At 38.5% G+C, this 23,264-nt stretch overlaps 1 protein-coding gene across 18 annotated transcripts in view; it reads left to right on the plus strand.

Moving 5' to 3' along the window:
• RGS7 (regulator of G protein signaling 7) overlaps positions 1-23,264 on the plus strand; it is a 265,193-nt gene that overhangs the window by 29,963 nt on the left and 211,966 nt on the right. For 5 of the 18 annotated variants that reach the window (XM_064648722.1, XM_064648723.1, XM_064648725.1 and 2 more), the window contains exons 1-2: positions 1,047-1,182; positions 2,316-2,427. The exons of 11 other annotated variants lie outside the window; for them this stretch is intronic. In XM_064648722.1, the coding sequence (XP_064504792.1) occupies positions 2,350-2,427 (78 nt within the window). In that variant the 5' untranslated portion in view covers positions 1,047-1,182; positions 2,316-2,349. Of the gene's footprint in view, positions 1-1,046; positions 1,183-2,315; positions 2,428-23,264 lie in introns of those variants that run through there. 2 more of the 18 variants (XM_064648720.1, XM_064648724.1) reach the window with 2 other exon arrangements.

The following is a 23,264-nucleotide window of genomic DNA, read 5'->3' on the forward strand; positions in this document are numbered from 1 at the left end:
CCCTATTGTTGCCTTAGCTAATTTACCACATTCTCTGTTAAAGTATCTGAAGGCCTCTGCAAAGTTTGGAAGAGTAGTTAAAAGTTGCAGTATTGGATAATAACAAACTTCTAGCAGGAAAAGTGTTGGTTTGAGTCTGTCCGAGGTGTGAGAAAAATAGAGCAAGTAAGGGTTGACATTACTCAGTATGTATGACACTTTCAAATGGGAATATCCCAAAGCTTAATCACTTAAGTATCTTGTGTTCTTGTGGATATCGAGTTCTGGGCATTTCAACCTCTTTGGAAAAGCGAAGTATTTTTGTCTGTGTGTGATGAGGAAATAAGACTGACAGACCTGATCTTTTTCTTTTGTCGAGGCCAATACGAGGCCTTCACAAATTAGGCAGTTGCCTGGGACATCGCAAAACAGTCCCGAAGGTGTCTTGAGGTGTCCTCAGGGCTTATTCCTTTCTGGCTGGAACAGACTCGCTCTCTGCTCTCTCTGTGCTACTGCTCAGAGAGGTCTGCAGTGCCAACAGGGCACATGCTCTCCCTAATTCTCACTGAAAAAAGTACAGAAAGTGTCCAGCATAACGCAGAGGAAAAGACTGATTCCGTGTTGCTACCGCTAAAGGAGTATGAAGAAGGCGACACAGTTTCCCCACCAACTCCCCCCTTTCCTTTCCTTCCCTTCCCTCCCCTCCCCTATCCCATTAGCCCACATTCCCTTCCTGCCCAGCCTTCCAGTGCTGCCTAATCTCATTTATAGGGGCTGCTGCCAGATCTGCTGGCTGCTGCAGTTTCTTGGCCGCTGTTTTCGGTGAGCGAGCCGAGAGCGCCGAGGAGGAGGAGAAGGAGAAGGAGGAGGGCTGCTGCTGCTGTGTGGCGGAGCAGCGGCAGCGGCAGCACCTTTGACGTGCCCGTCCCCCACGTGACGGCCGCTCCATTGCGGGGAGGGAGCTGAGCCGCCGCCGCTCCGGCAGCGCACGGGAGAGCCGCAGCCTCGGCGGCGGCGGCGGCAGCAGCAGCAGCAGCAGCAGCAGCGCCTCCGCCCGCAGTGCGTGTGTGTGTGCGTGTGTGTGATGAGCGATCGCCGCGTCCCTCCGCCCGCCGCCGGCTGACACCCACCGCGCGGGGCGCGCCAGGAGCAGCAGGAGGAGGCAGGAGCCGCGGCCACCGCGCAGTGACCTTGGCCCAGGAGGTAAACGAGCGGGCGGGCTCCGCGCCCCTCCGCGCCCCCCGCCCCGCACCGCCCGCCGGGGGGCCGGGGCCCCGCTCCCGCCGGCCATCCCGGACGGCTCCACCGCGGCTGCCGCTGGCGCTGTCCGCGGTGCTGGAGCTGCGGGTGCTGGAGCTGCGGGTGCTGGAGCTGGAGCGCCGGGCTCCGCGGGAGAGCCGGTGCTCCCGGCCCTCGGCCGCCGGGAGCCGCGCACCCCCGGCCGGCGGTGCGGGGGCAGCGCGGGCCGGCGAGCGGACGGGGGGCAGCGGAGCCCGGACGGGAGAGGTCTGGGGAGCAGGGGAGGGCTGTGGAGGTGAGTGCTTGGAGCGGGGCTCGGCGGCTCTCCGGGCTCTCCGCAACCGCCGGTGTGGTCTGTAGATGGAGCACATTCTCACACCTGCGTGCAAAGCCGGAGCTACGGCATGATCCCAGCTCCTGCCTAGTGCAGCTCCCGTGTGAGCCGAGGGAGGGCGGGGAGGAGATGCGGCTGGCGGGGAGCCGGTGTTGTTCGGTGAAGTACGATCAAAGTAGTGAAAGCAACCCAAAGGTGTTCTGGCTTGTTTCTTCCTTTTCCCTCGTCACCCACTTCCCTGCCTCGGCATATGTGTATGAGCACAGATGTGACGGTGAATTACAGAGAAGTTCAAAGCGTCTGGTTTGCTTTTTGTGAGTTTGAATGTTACAAAAGTTGCTACGGCCCGAGCCGTGAGCAGAGGACGCTGCTGAATATGCGTCATGGCCCGAGCCAATCCTCCCAAAACTGGCCGGGAAGGTGCGGAGCGTCTCTTGTTGGAGCCCGTGAAGGGGAGGAAGGACCGCTTTGTCAGGAAGCGTCTGCGTGATGTGGTGGTTAGCGGTGTGTCAGTGACCTATTCGGAATGACAATTCATTAACGTCTAAATTAGATTAACGTATTACATCCATTATTTACAGGCAAAAGAGAGTCATGACAGTAAATGGTGAATTAGCAGCTTTGCTCCAATGTAAATATCCGTTGGAGTAAGAGCATACACTGATTTTGATAACATGTTAGGAGAAAGTCAGGTCCATTAATCATCAGGGAAACAAGGAGACCTGAGGCGATTCCTTACTGAAACCACTTTTACCTTTTACAGTGCAACATCCAAAAGCAGATCAAATTTGTGGGACATGGCACAAGGAAATAATTATGGGCAAAGCAGCAATGGGGTGGCTGATGAATCCCCAAACATGCTGGTGTACAGAAAGGTAAGCCTTTGTGTTTTTCAGAAGCTAAGAAAGGTAAAGTCGTGGACTCTTTTGCTTAGCAAGTGAGGCCATTATTTTTGCTGTTTCTCTCCAGTTTCATGAACAGAGAAATGACTGCATCTGTTGTTTGAAATGGTGAAATGCATGCACGTGTCAACTTTGCGTCGTGTTCAGAAACAGCTGGTTTTCAATTTGAAATACTTGATGTATTTTAGTCACTTTCTGCATTGATACATAGGATACATGGGGTTGGTCATGTGCCAGACTGGAACATGTTTTGAGGTCAGGTGTTCACTTGCAAAGTCTATTTGTAAAATTAATTAATATATATTAAAGCTAAATATTACCTGTACAGTACAATATTTCTCTCATGCAGGGAAGTCAGAACCATTAACTTATTTCATATGAGGGGAAAAACTGATTAAAGATATCACTTGTCCACAATTGCCACAACTTAAAAAAACCCAAACACATACAGTCTAGAAATTTTTTCTGGGAAGAATTCTAATGTGGTTATTCTAATAACATCAATATACAAATTTCCAGGTGTTGAACTCCAGCAGAGGGGCTTATTTAGCCACTGCGTTTTCATTTAAGTGAGAGTAAATCTTGGGGATTTTGAGATGTGTTTATACATTTTTTAAATAAAGCATTAATTGCATTTATCAAAAAAGAATAACAAAACAAATTCTAATAATAATGGAGAAAAATAATTTTGATGTTGCAAACTGAAATAAGTAATTATGCAACTCTTTTTTATTCTTAGAACACAGGACTTTCTAACTTGTTTGTGGTTGTTTTTAGCAGGTGGAAAAAAATCAATACTTTTACTTTGTTAGAGGCATTGACTTTTCCCTTTAGAAGTTAACTGTAATAGAAAGCATCTGGTATATACTCAGTTTAGTCTTTGAGGTGAACTGAGGTTTCATCAGTAACTGTGGTAAGTGTTCTTTTCCCTGAAACTAAAAAACAGTCTTGAATTGAAGTCTGATGCATGAGTTTTTTCTCCTCTTATTTTCAGATATATTGCTGATTTCAGTTCGTTTGTTGTAGCTGTTGTTTTGTAAAATTAGGCACCTTTAACATAAGTGAATGAATTTATGAACCTAACTGTGGTTATCCTGTCTAAGAATGCCCATCTAGAAAAATGCGGGATTACCTTGCCATTAACACCACAAGTGTGTTTCAAAATGCAATAGTACACATGAATTTATACATGAAATTATGCTGTATTTATTAAAAGCAATATACCAAAGCTTATATTGCTCATTATAGGTTTTTGATTTTTCTAAACTGAATCTTTCTACATTTACCATTTACTTCCATGCTGAGGAAAAGGTCTTTTCTCAGCTTACTTAGTACACAGAGGGGCAACACAGAAAAATTATTTCTCTTCTCCTGTAGAGAGTTGCTTCAAGGAACTGTGACACGTGCTATGACACAAAGCTTGGAAACATGGTATTTAGTATGACCTCATGCCAAAATTTAACATTACCTTTGAGCAGCCTCCAGATGGAAATGGAACTGTTGAGGCAAATGACGAGAATCCTGGTGATGCAGGAAGATGTGAAAATGGGGAGAGGGGACAGGACACACCACCTCAGATGTCTGCTCAGCAAATCAAAGCATCAAACACCTTATCAGTTCTCTGCAAATCATTGGTAAAAAAATGGTGTCTTCCAGTGTAGCAGAGGGCTATCTCTTGTTGTCACTAAAGTGCAAGTGGCGCACTAAATATTAAACTTTTGAAAAATGCTGACTGTCTAGAGTATTACATGCCCTTTTTTGGTTTTGTATGTCTACTTATTTTTGCAGCATGGTGAATCAAAAGATCATTTAAGATTATGGCACACTACATTAGAGTACAGAGAGAAAGCTAAGTAGCCCTTCCTTTGGCAGTGCTCAAGGAAAAGGCAACAAAATAATAGATAACTTTTAAAAAAGTCGCCTGCCCTTTCCTGAAATATGATATTGCTGTAAGCAAATGTGTTCTAAATTCTGGGTCTAGAATATAAGAGAAGGATAGTTATGAGGAAATTATTTCACTTCAGAATATATAATCTCTGAATATAAATCTTTTATAGGAACAACTAAATCACAGGATTCCTTGTAATACATTTGAAAACACAATACTTCTCTGTCTGTCATTGTGTTGGGAATGAAAGCATTGTACAGAGTGAACAAAGAACTACAACTGACAGCTTCATGAAGGACTCTCTTTTTTTGGCCAACTGGAAAAATATTAATAGTTGCTAGAAAAAAATCTAAATGTGCTATTGGCTGGCTTCAGTCTGAAACAGAATTTGTAGTCTTATATTTTGAATAAAATTGCTGAAATCCACAAATGTGGAAATGTTTTCATCTAGTACTTTATACAACATCAACAGATGAAATAGCATGCATTTTATGATGTGTACCTGCAAGGAATAGATGGGACTTCTCTTACTACTTGTGTTAATGAAGAGGTGAAATTTAGCTATGCTGAGTGAAGACTGTTGCTTATGCTATAAACCACAATTTTGTAACCTGGTAATTCTTCTCAACTGTCTAACACAATCTGAACTAAGTGTATTCTAAACTACATGGAATTACAGCCCTGCATTGTCTCAATCCTGATTCTGTTAGGACCATTTTATAGAAAATTCTATACAGAATGAGGTACTAGTGTTTACAAATTCAGTATTTAACACTGAATTGTTATAGAATCATTACTGCATTTTAATTAAATTTCAAACTCTTGACAAAAGAGGCTGGTTTTCTTTTTTTTTTTTTAATGTATTTGGTTTGTGATTAGTTACTTATTTGAAGAATTGTAGAAAGGCAGATTATCAAATTGTAATCTCGAGTAATACAGCATGCAGATAGCCTGTTATTCTCATAGTAGCTTTTATTCCCAGCCTAAGAAGAATATCCTTACATTTTGCTTTCAGATATGAATTTTTAAAAAAACTCAGCATAGGATAGTTAAATATTCAATACATACATAAATTAGAATTACTTATTTGAATCTGTGATGGAAAAGACAGCAGCAGAGATAAATAGTTCCCTATATCATTTTTACACTGCCTTTTAAGATGCTTGTGTCAGTGTTTTTATGCCTTGGGGAATAATTTTTATTTTAATAGAATGTCAGCTGCATTATTCTTTTTGTCTATCAGCCTAATTATAAAGTAATGACATGTGACATATCATTGGCACTGACGTACCTTAGAAAAAGTCCTGAATTTTTCTGCTAGTAGCCTGAGGCAATATGAAAAATGTAAAACCCCTTCCTTCACTTCCACTCCAACAGAGTCCATTACAGTCAGCAATTAAAAGAGATAAGAGACTAGAATCTACAGGATTTTAACATCAAAAATTGCTCACGAAGAAAACCTCAGATTTTGGCAACACTAACTAGCTACTACAAACTAACTCTTAAAGAGGGAACTTGAGATGTAGTAGAAAGCCAATACTGTGATGCTTTTCTAAGTTTCAGAGCCTGACCTGCCTTTTTTTTTTTTTTTTTTTTTTTAATCTCTGCACAAATAATTGAAAGAATAAAGGTTGTGTATGAGGAACTTCTCTTTGAGACCTGCTGCTGGTCTTGCTAAACCTTTGTTTATCTTTCTGGTCTGTGCTTAGCTTGCTTTTTTAGTGAAACGTGCTGCAAGGATTAGGAGTTCTGATTTGTAAGTTTAATGATTACTGTATTGCTCTCTGAACTAGCCTCATTTAAGAACTGATAGCTTTATTTTGCAGCAATAAGATTAGCCCTCTCTGAAAAGTAATATTCTTGTGACTGAGACTTTGATTCTCTACCTTCCTCACTGCCCCAAGTGTTAAAATAGCTTTTGCCAAAGCTGATTAGAATCACTAACAGTTGGGGCTTTCAATGCCCTAATAAAGATAATGAGATGTTTGTTCTGTTTCTGTGACAGTTGTGGAAAGTTATATATACCAGTACTCATGTATAGCAAGGCCTGAATTTGTAATCTCAAACTCCTTAGTTTATTATGGTCTGGAAAGCAGTGCTGAGGAAAGGGACCTGTGGATCCCGGTCAATGGCAAGTTGAATATGAGTCAACAGTGCCCTGGCAGCCAGAAGGGCCAACTGTGTCCTGGGGGGCATCAGGCAAAGCATCGCCAGCCGGTCAAGGGAGGGAATTGTCCCGCTCTGCTCGGCACTGTGAGGCTTCACCTGGAACAGTGTGTGTTTGGGCACCACAATATAAGAAAGATATTAAGCTGATAGAGAGTGTCCAAAGGAGGGTAACGAAGATGGTGAAGGGCCTTGAGGAGAAGCCATATGAGGAGCAGCTGAGGTCACTTGGTCTGTTCAGCCTGGAGGAGATGCAGGGGAGACCTCATTGGCAGAATGAAAGGGAATGGCCTGAAGTTGTGTCAGGGGAGGTTTGGGTTGGATGCTAGAAAGAGGTTCTTCACCCAAAGGGTGGTTGGGTACTGAAACAGGCTCCTTAGAGAAGTGGTCACAGCACCAAACCTGACAGAGGTGTTCAGATGATACTCTGAGGCACATGGTGTGAGTCTTGGGGATGATCCTGCGCCAGGCCGGGAGCTGGACTCAATCATCCTTGTGGTTCTCTTCCGCAGCATATTCTGGGATTCTGGGATAGAAGCCATGCCTCCAAAGTGTGATACTTATTAAATGCTGTAAAGAGCAATAGCCATGAAGTGAAGGGAAGAATTACTCTGATGCTGTGCATTTTTGAATATGCCATCACAACCTATGGAGGCATCCTGATCCCAGGGCTTTTTTGTTACTACACTGGAAATGTCAAGGGTATTCTAAGGTAGTAGAGATAAATATTTTTTCTTTCTTTCTTTCCTAGGGTGGTGTATTTATTTGTTTATTTATTTATTAAATTTTATGTTAAATTACAGTATACCTCTAGATTATGCTGTTTCTTCTTTTGATAAGGAGAGTGGCACTGTTGTTAGTCTTTGTTGCTGGTCGTAGTTTTATTCCTACACTCATCGTTATAGAAGTGACAGAGAAAGGTCCACCTCAGGAATTCCTGCTGTAGGAAAAACAGGAATTTACCTTCCTATCCAGTATGTTATGAGGACGCTGTACTTCTAGAGTAGTTGATTGATAGTGAAGTAGGCTTTTTGCATAGCTAAATTTAGAGGGCAGGAACTTAATACTGAAGCACAGACTAGTTGCTAGATGCTGTGGAATCCCTTTTGTTTTGCCATATGCTCTTACCCTCATGTTTTGTATCTACCCTCTGCAGAGTAATTCACTTTGCTATATCCTCTCCTGGGCTGGTTATAGTTAATATTAGGTGTAGCATATATGTTTTGTCACCATTTGTGATAAGAGCAATATAAAGGATTTGATTGTCTTCATAACTATACTGAACCACTGAAAATTCCAAGGAAACTGGTTTAAAAGTGTGTCTGAGTCTGCAGGTGGCTAGATCGGCGAGAGGAGTACTTGCCCTGCTTTGATGACTCCTGCTGGTATTTTCTGTTCTCTGTGTTCTCCTCTTCCTTCCACTAGGTGTAGAAATACATCAAGTGATACTGCAGCAAGAGGCTTACTGCTACTTTTCTGAGCTTGATGTTCTCAGATCACTGACATTACTGTCAAATGCAAAAACCCCACAACATTCTATGCCCCCATGTTACTTCCTCCATCCCACATGTGCCGTTGGAAAATGTATGTTCCTGTTTTGATTGTGCATTGTCATTTTCAGTCTCTCTGCTTCTTTCCTTTGAAGCAGTCTACATTTGTAGCTATGGAAACAATGATGCTATTGATAGTGACGTGCAATGTCAGGGCAGAATTTGTTTGTTTTGGAGTTTTGTTTTCCTTTACTTCAGACTAACAATATTCTTTGTGAACTGCAGGAATTTTTATAATAACCTGTATCATATATTTGACAGATTCCCACCAAAGCTGATATGAACTGTACTGATAAATATAATAAAATACTTACATGTAAATACAACTTTTTACAATGTGACTATCTTCCAAATTCAGGAATCTCAAATTAATTGAAATATATTTGTAATTTTTAGTGCAGGGAACACTGCACCAGCTTCTTCAAATCTAAAAAGCTACTGAAAGAGAGGAAATTTGGCTTAATTTCCATGGTGATCAGTTCAGAATTTTGACTTTTTGGTCTTGACTGCCACTAGCTATATAAAAGAAAAGTCCCTTTAGAAATCTAAATCCCAGATTCAGCCTAGAAGGAACAGAACATAGAAAAGAGCAAAAGAGTTTTTTACATGCTATAAAACTTTTCAGATAGAGTTGTAGAAAGGTGAACACTGCCAGTATAAAATGTGAGTGTGAGCAGTAGCTGGGTTTTAACTGTGTCTCTTTTGTAAAAGAGATGCACAGAATTATTCTCTGATGAGTAAACTGAGGCACCTCAGGGACATGTCAGAACATAGGAAAAGCTAAAAATCCTTTTTTTGGTAAAAAAAGAGCAAACTGTTTTCTATAGAAGAGGGAGCCACTGGGGCTGAGATTGCAAAATACTACTTGAAATGGCTTCCATCATTCCTCTTTCTTCTTTTTCCCTTCTTTTTTTTAGTGGAAACAGATTACAGTGGTAGGACAAGAAAAGTCTGGATTTTAGTAGTGGTAATATGAACCTTAGAAAAATGAATAAGGGAAGAAAACTTTGAGGGTGGCATTAGTAGTAGGAGGAGATAGACCACTTTAGAAAAATATCTTTAGGTAAAATTTTGAGATGATGATACACTGAAGAAAAAGTACATGTACAATTTTCCTTGGTGAAGGGATTGGCTCAGAATATTGATTTTTGGCAAGAGATTGCCACCAGCTACAAATAAAAGCTGGAGATAAAAAGGTTGAACTAGTTATTAAAGTGCATGTTGGCTATAAGGGTAACTGGAATACAGTGGAAATGAGGTTGGCTGAACATCGGAGCTGAACTATCTGAGAAGCAGAGTTGGGAACTGCAGTTTCATTTGAAGAGTGAGAACTGCCTGGGTAAATGCAGGATAGCAGACTGCCCGAGAAATGGACCTGTAGGAACAGGTGTAGGAGCCTCTCATAAAGCCATTGTAACTGTCAGGGTAGATTTTACCAGATAACATACAGACTTCTCAGTGGACAGGAATGGGAGTGTGACATTTGGACTATTTAGCCTCCTAAAATTTGAAGCATGTTTTGTGCTCATGTGTGTGTTTATCTGTGTTTGAAAGCTTCCTTTGTCAGATGATGCTATGGATCTCTCTCAGTTTGTTTGTAATGCTCTGTGTGTCTCTGAGAAAACAGTTTTATGGGCTGAGTTTCAGAGAACCTGCTTTGTCTGTGAAGGTGATCAGGGCATCAAAAACCAAGACATTACTCCTGCTTTTTCTTACTGTTATTGCTTTTTCTTCCCTCAAATATATTTCTTGCTAAAAGTTTATTGCTGATGAATAGAAACTGGAAAGATGACACTGTAATGTATAACTTATCCATATTTTTCCAATGAAGAGGCCTATTTTTCAAGATTTTTATAGTTGTACTACTTATACTCAATTGAGGACATCTTTGATGTTAAATGAAACTAAAGTCTATTAGATCCACAGTGTCATTGAAATGAGAAATCCTTTTGGGAGGGTCTCTAATGATTTATCATGTTGTATTCATATCAAAGATGTGCTGGTTAAAATCTGAAAAACCTTAAGCAAGAGCCAAATAAACACCAAGGACCATCCAGACAGGAATTTATCTATCACAGTGAAATGATCATTCTCCTGGCATTCATGTACTGTTTTTTACTGAAACTGGGTAATATGGGAATTTTGAAGCTGTATTGGCTCTTCTGCACCACTTCTGCTGGAGTTGTGTGTTTGCTTTCTTTCTCTGACCTGTGCTGAATCCTGTTTGACTAACGTAGTGTGAAGAAGTTCTAGGGAGTAAGGACTGTGCCATGGAGAAAGACATAGCAAACACAGAGGACATCTTCACAATGCAATTCAAATGTACAAGAAGGATTCAGCTGAAAGTGAAAACTGCTCCCTATAACACCAAAGGAATTTTTTCCCTTTCTCTTCCACTTATTCTTGATGATGAATGTGGTTGTATAATGTGAATGTACATGTATGTATATGCATATGCATTGATAGTAGTATCTCAGTAGTCTAACTAACAAAAGGATCAGCAGTTATAAATATCCTCCCGCCCGTGCAGAGTCCTGCTGCCCTGAGACAAGCAGGAGCAGTGGGGTGGGTCTGCTTTCATCACAGTCTGTGGGGTCAGTCCTCTTACTGGCATGTCAGTTTTGTGGCTGTTAGGTTTTTGTGACTGTTCTTTGTTGTTGATTAAACAGAAATTAGCACTGAAAAAAAATAGTATACAGCTCCCATGAAATTTATTTTGGAAAGACTATTATGCCAGCCAGGCCCCCTTTTATTCTTATTTGATTATTGATTCATAGTTGGATAAACATGACCAAAGGTTGTATTAGGGAGCATTTAAGTATATAATAGGTTTTACAATATATCATGTATGTGATGTAACACTGTTGTACTTTGTCTTCCACGTTATGAAAATGAACTGCACTGAAATACCTTGGTTAGCTGTTCTTTAAAAGCACCCGAAATTCTGATGGAAAACCACAGTTTTTCTGATCTCCTTTCATATCAGGATGTATAAGCAGTTTACTGAATGCCTTTTGAAAGATGTTAGTTCTTCTTGACACCTAGACTTCTCTGAACTACAGACTGTAAGAAGTATTAGTCTCGTGTGAGGTAGATTCTGCCCTCAGATGCAGATTCACAGCATCTCTTGATGTCAGCGGAGCCAAAGATTTGCATTTGATATAGAATCAAAATTGAAAAGAAGAATGACAAAGCTTAATAATAACTTTCAAAATTACACAAACTTGAGGCAGGTATTTTACAATAAGAATTTTCTTCATGTTGTACACTTCTGTCTGTTTGGAGGAGAAAATACAGAGTATTTTGTGGCTATACCACAAAACCCCTGATGTTAGAGTGTTTAAAGCTGCAGGCATAAGTCCAAAATTATAAAACAGGATAGCTTCTTAGCAAATGGAAAACTTAGTGTGTCAATAATTAATGGTATCATACAGGGCTATACTAAAATTTCTGTATGTCATGAGTAACTTATTTTAGCTGTATCATCTGCAAAATAGGTGGTTTGCAGTATAATTAAAGAAATCTCAGTGAAATTCTGTAAAGATCAACTGTTTACTTTGTACAGAGTACCTTAAGTTTATCAAAATATCACATTAAATGGTAAAGTACTACAGTCATAGGAATGCTGCTTTAGACTATCAGAATACTATAAACAACAAGTTTTCTACACAGCTGCTCACAGTGTTACTAGTTTTCAAATGTCTCTGTTTTTTTAAGAGTTACTAAGCAACAACAAATCTCATTCAAGTCACTAGGAGCTAAAGGTTTTTAGTACCCTTTCATAAATCATATCTGTGGCTTGCTGGAATCATCACACTACCTGAATGAAATACTAGATTTCATATGTGGCTCCTGTGATCTGGAGGGCATATCAGTGTCCCTCACAGTAGAGGAGCCATACTAATGGCCAGTAAAGTTAAAGCGTTGGTTTGATTCTCAAAAGTGAGGAGAAATACCTTTGGCTTGTTTAAAATAGGAATGAATGATACAGTGCTTTATCTGTGCTCATGTCTTAAAAACCTGTAGTACAAAAATAGTACCTCTGCTAAAGGAAAATCTTTTCAGAGTTTAAGTAATTTGCTGTTCTACAGTCAGTTGTGACCTGAAGTACTCAGGGTTTTTTATAGTGGAAAGAAAATAGTTCCGATCTGTCTTTCTCTTTACCATCAACTCCACTTCTGTAGCATTTTGGATGTTGAAGTTCATGTTGAGCAGTTTACTAAATACACTGTCCTGTTCTTATATTGAGGTGGTGTTTGTATCTCATTTTGAGGTACATTCAGAAGAAAAGTCTATGGAAATGCTCTATTTATGTAGTTGTATTTGTATATACCTGTGATGCATTTGTAGCTGTCATGCCATCAGCCTTGTAACAGAAACTTTGGTGCATAGCTGATGAGGTAAGCCACAGCCAGCACTCTTGTCTCTGGGATTCTTTTGCTTTACCTCTTTTTCCCTCCAGAAACTGAGGGCAAAATTTGATCCCAGGATACTGGACTTGACAATCCTTTCTAGTTCCATATTCCAAAGTTTAGGAGCTCTCATTTTAAATTATGGAAAATAAGCCATGTTGTGCTGTTGTGCAGGGCAAAGCACAGGACTTTGGCTTGCCATTTTTGTATATATGTGTGTTTGTGTGTATATATATATGTATGTATATATTTAATTTTAAATATGCTACAGTTCTATACTTCTTGCTTCAAACAGGAATTCTACCCTTTTTGTCCTATGAAATAGTTTATTTCAATAGATCATTATATGGGGCTTATTCTCGGTCACTCTCAGCAATATTAAAGAGCTTGGAATAGGTTCAAGGACAAAATGCTCCATGTGAGGCACTGAAAGAAAAATATTTAGCATTGCATCATTCTGTCACTTGCAGTACATTGTATTCGTGTGAGCTATACCACCAGTTGCTCTGGCTGGCGAATATGACGAGATAATCACGGGTGAACGGGATTGCCAGGATTGTGGAGGTGCTTCCAGAACCGATGCAGAGCTTCACTAGGTGGTGCTCTTCCTCCTGGGTAAGGAACACACGTCCCACAGGGATACTGAGGGGGATTCTCTTGAGGAAACAATCAATGCTGGTCTCGTAAAGAGGTCTTCCATGCTCGATGTTGATGTTGGTGCTGGTGCCCTGGTCAAATTGTTGATCAAATCTTTTGACAGTGGTTTTGACTCATTGATGCTTGTTCTGCAGTTTTCTGTGTGGAAAGTCTCAACTGTCAGCATGTGCTCATCAGTCAGCCTAAACACTTCTGTTATTTGCCTGCACTCATGTTGCACACAGGAGACTACTGGGCTTAGCATTCTATTGGCAAACTGAAAAGATGATTTTTGTGCATAAAATTTGCAATCTAAGTAAGTGGCGAAGTGATTTGGGGAGACTAGTCAGAGAAGGCTGAGACTAGGTAATTTTCATTTCAATGAAAATAATTTTCCTCAATGCATGGAATAGTCTTTGTATCACCTTCAAAATAGTATTTGAGGATCACCATAATGGAAGTGAAACTTGCCACAAATTCAGTCATTCACATGATTTAGTCCAAATGTCAGCAGTTTTACTCTTTGCTATCTGGACAAGTCTTAGTGAGAGGAAATATGTTGCTGTATGTTCTCTCTTTTCTCCCATGTCCCACCTTTTTGATCTTTGCATATAATCCATACAGACATGGTAAATGGATTTTAGCTGAATAGGCCACAGGTAATATGTATATATTAGCATCAATTTAAGCTGTTGACATATGGATGGTTACATTGACATATTTCTGTCCTATTCTTTTTCCAAGCTATCTTGAATAGTACTTACAAGATGGACTGCTTATGTACTTACGTATTAACCACTTAGATTTCAGAATGTTACTAGAAATGTTCAGATTGCTGTGTTATTGCATTGTTAGCTATCCTGGGGACATTCTTGAACATTAAAATGTGTAGTAAATGCAGTTGAGGAGGAAAATGCCTGTCTCTTATTTTCTTTTTCTTTTTCTCCCTCTCTTCTTTTTTTTTTTTTTTTTTAAGCTAGGTTCTTTTCTATTTACCCTGTAGAAGTCGAGGTGAAATTTTGCTTTATTTATATGGCCCTAAGAGCAGAGGAACTGCTGTTCTCACTCAAATTATTAAGGTTAATTCTTAAAAAGTATTACTACAAGGGTTTTGTGTTGGTGAAGTGTTACAGAAGTTCTTACATGCTGGGATCCTGGTGGTAATGTGCTAGAGGTGTGAATTCCAGGGTTTTTTTCCACTGAAGTAGGCTTTATTGTGGAATGAATTAGATGAAACATAACCAAAATATAATGTTTTCCATTTCTCCTTCAAAACAACTAAATGTAATGATAACTTTTGAATGACTTGCTCCTTCTGCAAGCTACGTAAGTTTTCAAAATTGATGTATAAAGTGTAATGTTAACTATTAATGCAGTGAATGACTTCTGACAGTGAGAATTAATGAGATAATAGTCATTAGCCAGCATCACACCTTTTTCCTGAAGAAAGAGGTGAATGGTGTCCTGAGGACAAAATCTGCAATAAACCACAGTGGAAAAACAGTACCAGAGAACATGTTACCCTGAAATTCAACAGTAGCCATATTCTCTGCTATACTAGGGCAATTTGTGATGAGTGGTCTGTTACATCACTATTCTAATGTCAGATCCAGCTGATTGCCTCTCTGTAAGACTGAATGTGATCATGCAGAGGAAGACTCTGAAAGTGAGAGGAGAAAGCTTGTCTAGGTTGTGCTGCTGAGCGGTTTTGAATAAATCACTCCATATCAAGTGAGCTGAAAGTTATACAGGCACTTTGTGCTGAGCTCTGGATGCAGATAAGTAAGGTGGGTTTTATTTTAAGTAATACGTGAAAAAGCATTTATCTTAAAAGTAAATGATCCCTTCCTTTTTCTCTAAGTAGGAAGATTGGAACCACAGAAACTCTTGATTTGTGCAGTGCTGTGCAAACTATAAATTTCTCGTGGGTACAGAATTCTTGCAATGTTACCAGAATGCGGTTTGCTTAAGAGCAAGGAGAGTATCTAAAATCATGTAGTGCATTTAGAAAATTGACTAGTGGGAACATGGATATGAATCATTGTTCTACTGTTCTGTTTGACAAAATGGTAGTAATTCTCTGCCTCTGTTTCCCATTTGCAATTTGGAGGTAGTTCAGCTGGATTATGAAGACACACTAAGGATAAGATTAATTGTGTTTTTGGATAGTGTATAGTGTAGCAATGGCAGGTTTGCAATAACCATTATTGCCTTATTTTTCTTTTTCCAGTTGTTTTTCACAACACCACTGTGATTCAATACAGATCTAAACTTTGACTTTCTGACAGATTTTGTATCCCTTTTGCGTGAGGTTTCATCAGCCTGGAAAATTTGGTCTGTCTTACAGTGGAGCGTGAAGTGGAGATACAGTGGCTAAATCTCCACACGGTGTGCTGATAGTATACTTTCTAGAGTCATTTCTTCTGTTTCTTTACCTGCTTCTTATTCTTCAGTGAGTGGTGACAGAGGGAAAGGAGATGTACATGAGTACAGTACAGTAGAGGCCCATCTGTGAAGACCAGATGGCATATTTAACAATTTTTTCAATGATTTGGTTATTTTCCCTTCCATTTCCTGTAAATTGTCTAGGGGAGACTCATGTGCTGAAAGAAGCGAGAATGATGGAAGTGCTGACCTTTATTGACAGAATGGCATTTGATGCTTTATAACCACTGCAGCCTAATCTTAGTCTGTAACGCCTGTAAATGCTGTGTTTGGAATAATATGTATTTCTATGGAACCCAAATGCATAGGGTGTGGGTTTTGTTTTTGTTTGTTTGTTTGTTTGTTTTTGGTTTTGGTTTTTTTGTTTTTTTTTTTTTTTCTTTGTTTCTGTTGTTTTTTTTGTGGTTTTTTTTTTTTTTTTTAACAAGAACAGAAGATATCTGCAACTAATGTGTGGGAGCCATGTTTGTGAAATCTTGCTTTTCAGGAATTTAAATTTAAAACTAGTCAGAGCACTGAGTATCATGGTGAATGTAACTAAAGGGACATTAATCCATGCTATGTTTTCCCCAAGCTTTAATTTCTGTAACAGATACTGCAATTGTATCTTTCAGCAGTATATCCTAACATTCATGATGCTGAAGCAGAAAGTCCAGTCTTTCAATTCGGATTCGTATGGATAGAATGAGTTTAATATGGATAGTGATGATTTGAATGTGCCTATACAACTCCATACACAGTATTCCCATGAAACATAAGTAGACTTGCAAAACAAGTGGTTTATTTGGTTCTTTTGCTTGACAATCATGTGGTTGGTTGGGGTTTTTTTGGTGGTGTATTTTTGCTTGCTTATTTGTTTTCACTAGGGCTGATATTATTGACATCTGTGCTATCCCCAGCAGGATGTAATTCCACAAACTGTGTGTGTGCATGTGTACCCATGTTGGGTATTCTGATATTCTAGCTATGACTAAGTTTTCCCTTCATTTACTACTTCTACTAACCAAACTGTGTGCTCAGGAATGAATAGCTTTGTCAGTGATACAAAATATTTTCCTCACTTTGGATTAGTGTCCAGTTTCTTTTTCACTTTTCATAAACTTTTATAAAATAACATTAAAGGCAACTTATTAAGTTACTTCTAAAATCCATTATGCTAAGCCAATATATTTGTCAAAAACATCTTTACCTCTCAAAAGCTGAGTTTTTTCAATTATAAATGGCAACTCTGGAGTCATAACACTAAAATCAATATCCCTTTAAATTGTTTTGTTAGAATGTTGCTGTCTGCTAATGAGATTGACTCATGGTCCTAGACAGTGCATGATTTGAAGTCTGATGCTATGTTGGGTTTTGTGCAGTTTCTGGCTGCGTCCAAGAGAGATACGACAGATTACAATTTGAGACTGACCAGGCAATCACAAAAACTTTATGAGCCATTGGACAGCTATTTTTACATCTTTAGTTCAATTTTCAGTGCTTCAGTTCGGTATGAAAATCTAATAAAACCTTTAATTAGCATGATTTTATTGCATTGAAATTTAAGCCAGGTTCCCTAAGCAAGGAAACAAACTAAACACCCTTAGTTTGTGTGGACTAAAGAAATGCACCTTACACACAGAGCCAAGATTTATTTCTTTGTCTAATTAAAGTATTAGCAATCTGATCAGAGTTGTTATTTGTCCAGTTAGAATACTCCACCAAGAGAGACACTCAAATCTATATCCCTAATTATCCAATCATTGTTAATTTCAAATATTAATATAGCTAAAACTCACATACACAAGCTGTTTAGTATGTATTTCCTATTCAGTTGTTAGGCTCTTTAGGGTCCTAGGGTCAACAATGCTGTTATCTTCTAGAAGGATGGTGAAGGATTACATCTGCATCCTGATAGAAAGAGTATCATATTGATATCAAGTATTTCTTCATGATTGCTCTTGGATCTGCTTGTGTTTTTTGTTTTAGGTTTGCTAGCATGGACAACTTGCTTGCTGGCTCTTTGTTTGTTCCCAAGTTCCATTTTACATCTGAGTTTTACTATATATGGTATGTTTTACCCAGCTCCCAAGTTTACATTCCTTTACCAGAAATTTGACAACTCATGATTTGTATTTTTATCCCTGGAGCCCAGGTATCAACCTATACCAGTACCAGCAAAACCTTCTGCTATCATCTGCTGCTGAATTCTTGGGGATTTCTGCAAAAAGACCCCTACATTTCTTTAACAGCATTCAAGCTTCTTTAACATAAGTAATAATTTATTAGCACATCCTTGTCATCCCCTTGTATTAGTGTCACTGAATTGTTTACTGTACGAAAGCAATGATCCAATAGAAAATCTGTGGGTTTACTGATACATGTAGATGTAACGTTTTGGTAATTGTTCCCTGTTAGTTTTGCTGGTATGTTACCAAAATTCCCTTATAACAGTTTTCACAGAAGAAGACAAACTAGTTTTGTTGTAAATAAATGGGCCTTAAAGCTTTTTTTTTTTTTTTTTCCATTTTGAAAAGTAGTAAAGGAGCCACAAGATTTGTTTTCTAAATCTTACATAGTCTACAATCTGTGGACCAGAACCTACCAGTAAAACAGAGGTAAATATAACAGGTCAAATCCATGGCTATTATCCAAAAATCATCGCTTGTGACTGTTGATGAGTGTAATCTAAGAGACCCTATTAAAAACCATGACCTTTAGCAAACAAGTGATTATTACGTCTGTCTTCCACTCAAATCCTATAACTGATGCCTGACTCTGCAGCAGTTTGAACTTTGCAATCATCTTAAATGAATGCAGGAGAAAGACCTTATTAAATAAAAAGCAGAAGCAGAATGATTTTGGACATAATTTGAAAGTCTTCTTGGATTAATGACATTTACAGTATTAATCAGAGGCCCTGAAAATCAGAGTTGTTGATGCCCAGAATAATTGAAGCATCTCAGCTGACAGTATTGATGCTCTTGAATTGTGATATAAATGAAAGGCAGCTTATTTGCATATAACTTGTTTCCAAGTGCAGTCTGTCATCATTGGCTATTTTTAAGAAAGGCTAAGAATTCTAATTCCATTGTGAGGGTGCAAAAACATGTTTTTTGTTTTTCTTTTTTTTTTTTTTTTTACATTAATCAAGCAATATTGCTGTGAAAGCTACAACTCAGTAAATCAACTAACAATTGATATTTATAGAAGGTCTGTTGGAACCATATGTCTTCTTAAACACTACAACCAATGACTTCTGTTTGGTACTATTTAAGCAATAGAAATGGAAACTTTAAGTAAGAAAAGCTCCCTCAGCTTATTTTAATAATAATCTCTACAAGGGCCTTTTTCAGTTTTGGCTGTCCATATTTTTTCCTATCTTAAAGTGCTCACCAGACTTTGTAGTTCAGATGAACACAGTCTTTGATTGTCAGTGCTTTACTAAGATGGCAAGAGAAAACGCTTTTTAACTCACAGCCTGACAAATTGATTTTTTTTCTGCACAGTACTGTTGGATCTTACAGCTTAAAAGTGATGTGGTAATGTCCCAGATATATTTCCATTCACTGTTTCTCAAATGGAATTTGCGGTTTCTGAATTTTGTCTTTTTTGGAGTCCCTTTGAAAGCAATGGGACTTTTTTAATACACACAAAGGTGAGGAGAATGATTGATACATTATTTCATGACTAACTTCAACCGTACTCCCTTAAAGGAGGTGTCATTGTTTTCTTTCACTTTTGAAATACTTTGAATTCCAGTTTTAAAATGGAGTTACGATATCACATAAAGTTTTAAAATTATTTCTATTACTTAAGTACATTTTTAAAATATTTTTATTTTAGAGGAGCCGTGTAGGTGATTGATGTACATTCATGATTTTGCTTTGAAATACATACTCTTATCAGTGCAGGTGTACTCAAAAAATGATATGATTTTTGCAAGCACTATTCTGGTGGATGAATTGATGATTTTTCATGTTCAGGCTAGAACAGCATGAAAAAAATTATTTGGCAACATTATCATCTTATTTTATTACATGGAACTATCATGCTGGAAAAGAATATGTTTAGGGAAATAAATTCCCAAAAGAGATTTGGTGTTTTTTATGCAGATTTGAGTGATCAAATATATGATGTTGTTGTTATTCTTACTTTCAGTTGCTGTAAAGACCTTGACTGTTGTTCTTAAGTTTCAAACTTGTATTCTTCCTCCTGTGTCTCTGTCTAATCATTTGCTGTCAACGTTTCAATTCTTGATCGTCATAAACTTTGAAATGTTGTAAATACTACCTGTAGATAGTAGTACCTTGGGACAAGCATTCCTGTAATTCTGTTAGTGACTGATCACTTAATACACAGGCTGGTGTATGCTTTTGAAAGAGATCTTTATTGAAGAGCATCCCAGTTGCAGAATAGAATAAAAAACTTAATATTTAATGATGGCAGCTCAAACCACAAGATCCTGATAGAGTGGTCAAATCTTAAAACTGCTAGAAAATGTTTTGCCACTACACTTTTAGGGAGTATTCTGAACTACAGTTAGTAGAAAACAGTAAAACGTTTTTCTGACTGCATAGCCATGACTATTTGAAATTTGACAAATATGAATAACACTGCATAGATCAGAGTAAGTTAGGTGATCTTTAAATGTCTCTTCCAACCTCAACTATTCTTGTATTCCATGAAGTCATCTGAAGGTGGGTTTCTTTTAGGGCTGGTGGTGTGGGATTTTTTCAGTGTAGTTTTTTCAGTTGATTTTGTTGTTTGTTTGGGGTTTTTGTTTTTGTTGTTGTTGTTTTAGTATCAAGACTGGTTCTCTAAGTCTTAGCAGGAGACAAACTGTTGCTGACCATTTATGTTGCTGACCATTTATGTTGCCAAAATGGTAAGGCAGATCCATTCATTAGCAGGACTGCATGGCTGTGTTTGTTTAGAACCTTCTTGGAGTTCAGTGAAGGCAAACTGTGTCATTTGTCTTTGACAAAACAGCTAACCTATACAATTTACTATGCTGCTGAGTTGACTTTCAGATTGATCAGGTTCTATACCTCCTCTTGCACTGCAGAGTGTTTGGCTTAGAAGCAAAACAAAGGGCAACGTTTTCTAATTGAAGAATGCAGACCTTAAGCTGGCGAGTACAAAAGCTAAAGGTATGAATTTAGAGATTCCTTAGTTCCTTACTGAAATAATTTCAAGTACTCAAGTAGGTGGTGAAATTGAGTACAGCAGAGGCAGATTTTTTTGTTTGTTTGTTTTGGTTGTTTGTTTCCCTGTGGAGGGCCCATCATCCAAGTGCCTAACTGTAATAAAATCCCTTATTGTTTTTTCCAGCTATTAATTTTCTGTGTTTTGTAAACTAGATGATACACATTTTATGCTGAATTAATATTTTCAAATTGACTTTTTAAAGGAATTTTAATTAAATTGTGCTTTGTTTATTGGGTGTAAATGCAATTTTGTGATAATGAGTTTCATTAATGCTGCTTTGCATATGATAGCATTTGTTCTTTGATGACTCTCTTGCAGGTGTACTCACTGACATTAAATTAGTGGTTGATATCATTCTAATTTATCACTGTTCTGATCTTAGGTTGTGTTGTATTTATATTTAACTACCTGCTTTACTACTGATAAGTATCTCTTGGTTTGCCTACTTACCTGCACATTACTCTATTGATTTCTCTTCTTATCTTGCATTTTGTACTCTTGTACTTTAGTCAATTTATTCCAAGGACACAGAGTACTTTTCAAGTCATTTAAACACACAGCAGGAAGATTATTCAGGTGATAGTTTTATCATCGATATATATAAAAGGACTGTTCTTTATTCTAAGCTGGCAACTAAGCCCCATGCAGCTGCTCGCTCACTCCTCTCCCTGGTGGGATGGGGGAGAGAATGAAAAGGGTAAAAGTGAGAAAACTCATGGGCTGAGATAAAGACAGTTTTAACAGGGAAAGCAAAAGCTGTTTGCACAAGCAAAGCAAAACAAGTAATTCATTCACCACTTCCCATGGGCAGACAGGTGTTCAGCCATCCCCTGAAAAGCGGGGCTTCATCATGCCTAACAGTGACTTGGGAAGACAAATGCCATCAGTCTGAACATCCCTTTCTCCTTTTTCCTCAGCTTTATATGCTGAGCATGATGCTGTATGATCTGGAATATCCCTTGGATCTGTTGGAGTCAGCTGTCCTGGCTATGTCCCCTCCCAACTTCTTGTGGACTTCCAACCCCCTTGCTGATGAGGTGGGGTGAGAAGTAGTAAAGCCTGTGCAAGTGCTGCTCAGCAATAACTAAAACCTCCCTGTGTTATCAACACTGTTTTCATCACAAACCCGAAACATTACTCCATATGAGCTACTTTGAAGGAAATTAACTATCCCAGCCAAAATCAGCACAAATTCTGTGAAGAACATGATTAAAATCTAGCTGTGGATAAAGATGCATTTGAAGAGGTGAGGTTTATATTTAAAGGGATAATAAATAGATTTTATTTTCTGTTTCTGAAAACATCTCTGGGTATTTTTTTTTTTGTTTGGAGTTTGGGTTTTGTTTTTGTTTTTGTTTGTTTTTTTTTTTTAAGTAGCAAATGACTCTTAGAATTCTTTTTGGGTTATGGGAGAATGGCTAACTTTTCTAGTTTTTTGGGGTTTTAGCATGTAGCTTGTTTTGTGGCATGTCAAAAAGAGGTCAAAACTCAGGCCCTTCTGAAATTAGAAGGTGATTTACCTTTATATTCTAATTTCAGAGGGCTTATGTGGAAGCTACCCTTAGCCTTTGATTTACAATATAGTTGTTCCCATGTACTTTCAGGGTTGTGCAACTGTGAGGTAGGGGGAATATTGCTGGAGGACTGATAGTATTGTTTTGTGAACTTGGAAACAGCAAACCTGCCTGCATTGCACCAGGAGGCAAGAGGAGGATAAAATACATTTTAATTAGATGATTTAATGCACAGTGCTGCTAATGAAAATTTTTGTTAGTAGAAGCTACCAGTAAGTAACTAAATTTTTGTCTTCTTATCACCTTCCTGGGAAACGTAAGGCCTATAAGACCACAGGTGTCTTGATGTGTCTTAACATCCAAAGCATAATAGTCCTGTTGTTGGTTGCCTTATCCTTCTTCCCAGTGTTTAGTTTTCCGGCTTTTTTTTATCTTGCTCCATCTTACCATGTTCCAAATAGGTAAGCTCTTTCTGAACTTCTCAGTATGTGAGTGGGGTTCTTCTAAGTCAAATGTTATGTAATAATAATGTACTCTGAAACTCTTGGAAATAGTTTTTCAGCAGGACTGTATGCTCTCCTTGTGTGCATGTGTAGAACTGGGAAACAGATCACTTTTTTAAAAGGTGAAAGTGGCTGGAGTCGCAAAGAGGTTAATTTTAGTTATTGTTGAAGCATTTACGTGTGTATGTGTGCTCTTCACATAGCTGTGAATTATAATGTTAGTTGCAAATATGGACTGTTATTAGTACAAATTTGATTATGCTTTCTTTCCCCATTTATTGTAATCTCAAACAGCTTCCATTAACAGCTTCCATTTTCTGGTTATTCATGAGAGTAGATGAAGTGACTGGTTAAGTCCAAGCTTTATATGCAAAGAGATTTATGCATGGTACCTTTGCTTTGGAGATACAGTCACTGTTCTAAGTCAATGGTGAAATCTCTTACTAGTTGGTAAGATAGAAACAAGTTTTCTGAATTAAAATAGATATGCCATGGAGCATTGACTT

The sequence above is a fragment of the Pseudopipra pipra genome, chromosome 3 (assembly GCF_036250125.1).
Source record: "Pseudopipra pipra isolate bDixPip1 chromosome 3, bDixPip1.hap1, whole genome shotgun sequence".
Lineage (NCBI taxonomy): Eukaryota > Metazoa > Chordata > Aves > Passeriformes > Pipridae > Pseudopipra > Pseudopipra pipra.